The sequence below is a fragment of the Daktulosphaira vitifoliae genome, unplaced genomic scaffold, assembly GCF_025091365.1.
Source record: "Daktulosphaira vitifoliae isolate Bord-2020 unplaced genomic scaffold, ASM2509136v1 Scaffold_1, whole genome shotgun sequence".
In the NCBI taxonomy this organism is placed as follows: Eukaryota; Metazoa; Arthropoda; class Insecta; order Hemiptera; family Phylloxeridae; genus Daktulosphaira; species Daktulosphaira vitifoliae.
The window spans coordinates 15,058,946-15,068,293 of record NW_026099572.1 but is presented as its reverse complement, the minus strand read 5'-3'; the positions used below and the strand labels follow the sequence as shown (position 1 = coordinate 15,068,293).

Here is a 9,348-nt window from a genome sequence, read left to right as displayed (position 1 = left end):
AAAAAAAAAAAAAAAAAAAAAACCCATCATAGTAAAATTAATACATTCTCAACTTTGCATCGAAGCTAAAAAACAACAATGAACAGTTTTTATACCTACTCAAATAGATGAGGTAATGAACAATTTTTTTAATATTTAATAACAATCTACTATTTCAAATAGTGGATACATATCGAATATTTCGATAATTATTTTCGATATTTCACACTACTTAAAAAATTGGATATTCAATAATATAAATTAGGTATGTTTTTATAAGTAGAAGAAAAAGAGATTAAGATGGGAAAATGTCTAAAAAGTCCTTTTTCTGAATTCCAAAACACAAAATTTTTAAATACATTTGCATTAGATTGTATGCAACCAAATAGTTTATTTTTATCATTAAATATCAAATATTAAAAAAAACATGGAATAGTTTTTATAGCTACTCAATTACATTAGGTAACTCTTAATGTTCCTAATATTCAATAATATTACACGAATTCAAAATAGTAGACAAATATAAAATATTTGATATCTCCCATCACTAGAATTTAATATTAGTAATAGTAATTTTATTGGACAATTACGTTTTAAAAAATTGGACGTTAAATAATATAAATCAAGTTTAACCGAATTTTTGCATCTTTAAAGTTCAGTGTGAGTGTCATTGAAAAGAATAAAGTTATTTCGATTATTATTTATTTCGATACATCTTAAAATTTTAAAACTTGAGCATATTGTATTTTATAATATAAAATATAAAAAGCAATTTTTCAATATGATAACAGTTTTTAAATTAGTAATATGATTATCGTATTAAAAGGTTCACCTTGTAATGCTTAAAATGGAAATAAATTAAAACATTGTAAATAAGTATTGACAAAGTACAATATTCATAATAATAACAATTTGAAATATCTCACCTTACTCATTGTATGGCCAATAATCAATCATATAAAGAGGTTCATAATTTGATTGATGTTTAAATGATTCATTTAATATATATATTGATAGTGATATATTGATATCACTTTCATCATTATAATCTTTTAGATCCTTTAAATTAATTCGTGTAATATTATTTTCTACATTTTCCACATCTTCATAATACCCTGTTTCAATATTATTTTTATCATTCGTACTAATATTGTATATTTCAGAATGTGATTCAGTGTTACAAATACGATCTAAAATAAATAAAAGGACGATTTTAGATGTGCAAAAATTACAAAGATGTTAGTGATTTCTAAATTTTATTCTGCTTCAATTTTTCTTTATAATTATATTAAATATAATCTTCAAATTTTAAAGATTAATTGATAACAAAAAAAAAAAATTATATAGTTGAACCCCTTAAAGTTAAATAAATTTAATTTGTAAATGGTCCAATTTAAAATAATTTTAAACAATTAGGACAAAATTTTATCCTTTTTAATTGTTGAAAACTTAGACATAAAATTACATTTGTATTTTTCCGGTTAATATTCTATCAAATATAATTGGAAATGTTTAATTAAATATTTATGTACTATATTTAAACCATAGAAAGTAATAAATATATTAAATACGTAATATTATAATTATGTTGAACAAATAGTGTACTTCATATCCATTGTTTTCACAAATTAATGTTGAAGAATATTGTAACAAACTTTTAGAAATAAAAATATATGATTCCTTAAAAAAAATATAATAAATAATAAATTTCAATATAATGAATTGTGAAATTGATATTCTAAATCTACAAAATTCATTGTTTTAATTTTAAGTATAAATTATTATAAGTATACAAAAACTAATTAAATAAAGATAATTACCATTATTTAATTAGTTTTTTTATACTTCTATTTAAATTATCTACACGATTAGATTGAAGTGTTTTTATGATAGTAATTTTAATCACTGTCAGATATCATCTATATTATTTAGCTTCGATGCGAAACTGAAAAGGCTGGGTTTTTTTACCACGATGTACTCATTTATTTTTTTTTTTTCGTGTCTTTTACTACTTTTTCTCAGATCTCATTTGACCGATTTTCTCAATAATACGTCAAAAGATTACAAATAGTATCTTGTAGAAGACTTAACCCTCAAAATTTTAGTTTGAAAATGTTCGGTAAATGTTTCAAACATATTGCCGTGGCACTAGTATTTTGCTTTTGAATAATCAACCAATTTTTTAAAATTCACCACTATCTAAAGATTTACATCGAAGAGTTTCTAATGATAGTGATTTTAATTACTATCAGTATCATCTATACTATTCTCAACTATGCACTGTGCTAGGTTTTTTTTTGTTGTCATATTATTGGATTACATTATTTAACTATATATAATAAGCCCGATGACTACATAACATATCTTAAAGTATAGCTTAAATCCATAGCAGAATATAATGTATATTAATAATAGAATGTATTGAAATAACAATACATTTTCACTTACCTAAAACTTTAAAACCAATAAAATTTTTAAAATTTGAAACATTATAAGATCGAATATTAAAACTTTTTACAATAAAATTAAAATATTCATTCCATTTTTTCAAATCGCTTATATATATTTCAACTATTTCCATAATTTTTTCTAATTCAGTTATTATGGCATCAGCATTATTTGCAGTCATTTTTTTGTTAGTTAGAACTATATCACTTGTAAAGTACAGTTTACTGTTAATGAAGAAATTCAAAAGTACTCTTTTTAATATATTATTATGATTAATATCAATTTCAGATAATTTATTACTTGCAATATAATTATTTAAAGTATTAATAAATCCATTTAAAATTATGTTTTGCATATATGGCCGTTTATTATCGTACATGGATAGAGAAATAATATCTATTATATATTTCATTATTTGTTGACCCATTTTAATTATTGATTTTTTTACCCAAAATTTTACACTATCTGAATATTCTAAGGATGCAACTTGAATTAAGGTTAAATAGTTGCGAAGAAGAATGGCTATTGGTCGAAACGTAGCCCCAATTACCGTAATTATGTATGCTAAAACATCCTTAGAAGTAAAATCATATTTCATATACTCAAATATATCTTGTATAGTTAAATGAGTACCATTAGTGCATTTAAAGTTAAGTCGTGTGAATCGCAGTAGATTTAATTCTATGTGTTGACTATTATCTATTTTTATACTATTGTTCTTGTCGGTCAGAATCTGCAAGGTCATTATATCGTAAAACAAAATATTTTTTGGATGAAAACGTTCGTATGAATTCTGTATTAATGTTAACTTAAATTGGGTCAGTATTTTTTCTATGAGATCGTTGTTTATTTTTATTAGATCAGTAATATTATATTTATTTTCATTGATTGGTGGATTGCAAATAACCTTATTTTCCTGAAACGGTACTTTAAAACAATACCCATTTATGTAACTGGTTAGTTGTTCTTTAACTGCAAAATGTATAATCTTATATCCTTCTAATAATTTTTGAGCATCATTTTTTTCATCATCATCAATTTTAGCAATCATATTTAATGAGCCAGAAATATTATTTAAGTACATATTTACCGTGATTAATGTATAAGGAAACTTTTTAGAATTATTGTATATCAAGTCCTCCAAAAATATCATAATTACTTTACCATGTGTTTGAAGTGCTTTGCCATAGTTCATAAGATTTTCTATTGTTAATTGTTCTTTATTTTTTTCAAATTGTAACAAAAATCTTTCATTATGGTTAAAAAAATTTAAAAAATAACGAGAATGCGAGCACTTTAAGTAATGTGTTATATGACATAAACTTATTTTAAAGTTTATCATTAACATGAAAAGTAAAAAGTATTTCATCGTGCAATTTATTTATGTTAGGTTGATTTTTGAATCATCTGGGTGTCCAGGGCATGTCCAACTATTTTCCAGCGTCTAGATCTAATACCATAGTTGCGATTCTTCTTTTTTAATGCAAGCTGTCTGATTCTTGTAAAGGCTGTGGTGATTCTTAGGTTTTGTTATTCAACATTTATTTCTTGTAGTGTGAGCAGCATTTTGTTTCAACTTTATTTTATCGAAGTCCTTTTCCGGGTCCATGAAGGTCAAGTATATAACTTTATTTCTATCGATCTTTTTTTTTAAATTAGCACTCGCAGTCCTAGAATTGCTTCTCGTGTACCTTTTTGTCTTCTAAACCCATATTGGTCATTTTTTAATAACTGCTCCACTATTCCTTCTATTCTTCGATTTATTATTTTTGTTAGAAATTTTGATACACGTGTCAGTAAACTCAGTGTTCTAAACTTTCCACAAGAATTTGATCCACTTTTCTTTGGTATAGTTATAATTATACTTTTACAGTTATTATCCAGCACTTCTCCTTTTTCATATATATATCCCGAATTAGTTTGTATAAAGCGTCCTTTATCTTCGTACTAGCACATTGCAATAATTCTGCAGTTATATTATTAGTTCTAGGTGCTTTATTTTGTTTCAAGTCATAAAGCGCTAGCTCAAATTCTGATCTTAAAATTAGTAGCCTCATTTCTACTGGATTTGTTGTAATTTCCTCCAATTTTTCCAAGTAATTAAATACACCCTTTCCATCGTTATATTAATCAACATAGTATACGCCGCTTTTTTGATAGCTGATTTTATGTTCTTCCATATTTTATTCAAAGGATCATCTACGTTTCCTCTTTGGTATTAGCGGTAAATGTGGTGTCTATATTGTTCTACAACCACTGCTCACAATATTTGACTTGATGTATTTTTGGTCTTTGAGGTTTTTATACCTGATTTTGCATTTCACCATTACTAGATTGTGATCACTGTCATAATCAGTAGTTGGGTATGTTTTACAGAATTTCAATTGGTTCAAAAAGCGATTTTTCATTAGTATATAATCTATTTGGTAGCGGGTAATATCGCCTGGCATTTTTCATCTATATATTCTTTTCTTGGGGTTTTGAAATATGGTGTTTGTTATAACCATTCCATTTTCTCTGTAGAACTCTACTACTCTTTCGCCTTTTGCATTTATCAAGACAACTATATCGAATAACATTTCATAAACCCATGTTATTATCGATAGCCAAATATAATTTTTTCTAATGATATTGTACATTATTATATTGCTTGACAAAACATTTACATTCCTCAGTTAATAAGGTGGACACGTGCCTCTGTGCCCACTCCTCTCTAAATATGCCACTGATAATATATAATATTAATAAAGGTAATTTTTTAGGTCATATACGTCTTAAAAATATTTTATGTTCAGTAAAAAGGTTTAAAGAAAAACCTCCAAAAAGTTATCAAAATTTTTTCTGATGATTTTGGTTTGAATGATTAAATATTTAAACAGCAACAGATGTTATAAATAAATTTCAATGAAACATAATTTGATTAATTTAAACAAATAAACTTGATTCGTTTTGTTTAATTTTGGTATTCTTTTAAGTTAATACGGCTATTTAATTATATTTCAAATTTTCTAACATGAGAATAATATATTTTAGGATGAAACCTAATTAATTTTAATATCTTATTGTTTAATTATTTTGTTCAACTTTGTATTATATGACCAATGAAGAATTATTTGTCATTGCTCAGCAATTTTTTTTATAAATACATTGCAGGTTATATTCTATATAAATAATTGAAAAAACTAAATTTTAACTTCAAATTTAAAAATTAATAAAATTCTTATAACTTAAAACATTGAAATATCAAAACATGTTAATTAGTGTCGGTTTTAAGAAACATTTTACACCATCTGAATTACTGAAGATCAGAAGTCTCTATATTGTTGGATTCTCTAATTTAATTCTGTATAATAAGTCTAACGAGACTAATAGTTATTTTTTAAATATCTAATAATTATCTAATATCTAATAATAATCTAATAATCACTGATTAGATAATTATTACTTACGACATTATCAAAAACCTATATTTTTATAATAATCATTTGTGCAATCTGTTACTTGATATCTAACTACTATATATATATATATATTCTTCTAATAATTTTAATGCATAATTATCTTCATTATTAGTAGTCATATTCAATGAATAAATACGGCAGCACAGTGTGGACGAGGCATAGATGAGACAAGTATAGATGATATCTGACATTGATTAAAATCACTATCATAAGAAACGCTTCGATGCAAATCTGTAGATAGTGTTTTATTTAGAGAAATTGGTAGATTATTCCAAAAGCAACATCAACTTTTATTTCTTTGATTATATCATGATTAGTAGTTCTTTGATTTTAAAATATAATATATGAATAAATACTAATTATAATTATTAAATTTAGTATGAAATTGATATTCAATTTAGTATAGTAATTTAAAATGAGAAATTATAAAAATAATAAAGAAGTTATATTTTGCTTTACTTTTACGTGTTTAAAAATTTAAAGGGCTTGATACAATAATTTTCAATGAAAACTGTTTGTTACTATAAATAAATGCACTGGACTACAAGGAACTTATATCAGAAGCAAAAATATACTTTTCTAAATCAACTTTTCGCGTTGTTTTCAAATCTGCAATAACACTTTTTCTATCAGTTCTAATTTTTATATTATTACTAATTACATATAAAAAAATAATTAACAGAAAAAAAAAATTTTTTACAGTAAAAAAAATTGAATATGTTACCATAACTTTTAGCTCAATTACAAGTTTGAAATTGACATCATTAAATAGAAAATTTTATAGTAATTAAAACAATGCTATTTTTAAGATTGATATGCAGTCAGGAAATTTTATAATTACTATTTATTATAAATTTATCTGAAAAGATCAATGTAATTTTGCATTTTTATCGTACTATATAGCTTAAATAGAAATAACAGTAATCATTTCCTAGTAACTTTTGGATAAAAATATTATACAATTGAAGTAATCAGAACTTAATTAATTTTAATGATATACTTTAACTAAATGAACCAATCAAAACAAAGATGTTAAAAAGATTTACTCAATTGAGTGTATAATAAAATTTGATTATAATTTAAAAATCCATTATTAATTCAGAAGAAACTAACAATCATTTTTTATAGAAATGATTTATAAAGCAACATGTTACAAAAAATGTTGTAATATTATAGTCTAGTAGTAGCACACACAAATAGAGTAAAAAAATTATTAAATTACAAAGTAAAATTATTTAATTTTGTATTTGAAACCTTGTATGTGAAATTATCACATCAAACTTGATTCATCAATAAATATTTTGAAAACATTAGAAATTAATGATTGTAATTGTCTGTATGGAGAACATGAATTAAGTNTAATGATTTTAATTGTCTTTATGGAGACGATGTAATAACTAACTGTTTAATTGATAAATTAGAATTTTTTTTTCAATTTTTGAGAGTAATATCTTCAACTAGATACGAATTGTAGTAATTTGACGTATCGTTGAAAAAAGTAGGTCAAGTTAGAGCAGAGAAAATAAATGATAGTCACAAAAAAATATCTTCTCAGCATTGCTTCGAAGCTAAAACATCAAATATAGTAAAATAATTTTAATAAGAATAAAAAACTTCTTCTCGCGTGTGGCGACTACAGTGATGAGATCCTTGATGTTTATTGAAGATATAAATCAAAGCAGTTAAAAATTTATTCTAACTAAGCTAATTCAAATTTTAAAGTTATTTTCCTCGACTTCAAAAAGCAAAAAAATTGAAATAAGTTTAACTTTCTATGCTTTATTAATTTTTTATTATATATAATATNTAACTATCTATACTATATCAATTTTAATTTATATAATATTTATGAAAATCTGTACTCCCCTTGTCAGGTATTTTAAAATAAAATAAAATACAAAACCCAGAATTTTAACACAAAAATACCATATTTTTGAATACGGTAGTCATTTTTACCATGAAGACAAATCCAGAGGTCAAATTTTTTTTTTTCACATTAAAGTATATTACATAAGCTTTAATTTAAGATATATTTAAAAGTGTCAGTATTTCCGGAATACTTTCAAAAATTAAATTGAAAATATCGTAGTAACAATACGCATGTTTAAAGTTTTGACCCCCCTTGTTAAAGGGGTATGATCCGATTTACAAAAAAAGCGTGCCAGATGAAAGGGGTATATAAATATTTATTATAAAAAAATAATAATATTGATCCATACATTTTTCCAAAAGTTATATAAAATATAAATTAAATAATATAACATATAAAATCGAGATTTTTTTCACGGAAATCGTACGTTTTTCTTTAACTTTGATGTCCGTTTTCACCACGAAGACAAGTCCAGAGGTCAAATTTTTTTTTTTCAAATTAAAGTATATTACATAAGCTTTAATTTAAGATATATATAAAAGTGTCAGTCTTTCCGGAACATTTTCAAAAGTTAAGTTGAAAAAGTTCTACTTTCTATACGCATTTTAAAAGGTTTGCACCCCCCCTGTATAAAGGGAAATGGTCCGATTTTAAAAAAAAGTATGTCGAATGAAAGAAGTATATATAAAGTATTTATCATTAAAGAATAAAGTTGATTCATGCATTTTTTAAAAAGTTATAGCAACATAATGTTAAAAAATGTAAAATATAATATCAAGAATTTTTTCACAAAAATAGCATATTTTTGCATACGGTAGTCATTTTCACCATGAAGACAAGTCCAGAGGTCAAATTTTTTTTTTTCAAATTAAAGTATATTACATTAGCTTTAATTTAAGGTATATATAAAAGTGTCAGACCTTCCGGAACATTTTCAAAAGTTAAGTTGAAAAAGTTAATTTTTTGTAAAAAAGTTACCATTTTTAAACCCTTTCTGTGGGCTGTTAAAGAGTCAAATATTCACAAAAATATATAAAATGATAGGTAATTATCTAAGGTATCTATAAAAAAAAAAATTATATTGATTCGGTCATTTTTAAAAAAGTTATGGCAATTTTAAGTAAAAAAAATTGAAAAAATATCGAAAAATAGCGATTTTTAAATTTGTAATTTTTTGGGGTATTTCCCCCGTTTACAGGGAATGAGGGCATTTTTTTCAATTTTTGAGGGTAATGTCTTCGACTAGATACGATTTGTGATCTTTTGACATATTGTTCATCAAAATCGGTCCAGCGAGAGCTGAGATTGAGCGTTCACAGACACAACAAAAAAATAAATAAATAATAATAATAAAAAAAACACATCATAGTAAAATGAATACCTACCCAGCTTCGCATCGAAGCTAAAAAATAACAATGACCAGTTTTTATACCTACTCAAATAGTTGAGGTAATGAACAATTTTTTTAATATTTAATAACAATCTACTATTTCAAATAGTGGATACATATCGAATATTTCGATAATTATTTTCGATATTTCACACTACTTAAAAAATTGGATGTTCAATAATATAAATTAGATGAGTTTT

At 24.1% G+C, this 9,348-nt stretch overlaps 2 protein-coding genes across 2 annotated transcripts in view; both read right to left on the bottom strand.

The window, feature by feature from the left end:
- LOC126902315 (DNA-directed RNA polymerase subunit beta''-like) overlaps nucleotides 1-3,818 on the bottom strand; it is a 45,127-nt gene extending 41,309 nt beyond the window's left edge. The window contains exon 1 of the mRNA XM_050679440.1: nucleotides 2,428-3,818. Coding sequence (XP_050535397.1) covers nucleotides 2,428-3,796 — 1,369 coding nt within the window. The 5' untranslated portion in view covers nucleotides 3,797-3,818. The remainder of the gene's footprint in view (nucleotides 1-2,427) is intronic.
- Nucleotides 767-9,348, bottom strand: part of LOC126902367 (uncharacterized protein PF3D7_1120600-like) — a 76,406-nt gene continuing 67,824 nt past the window's right edge. The window contains exon 3 of the transcript XR_007703201.1: nucleotides 767-811. The gene's annotated coding sequence lies outside the window, so the exon portion shown is untranslated. The remainder of the gene's footprint in view (nucleotides 812-9,348) is intronic.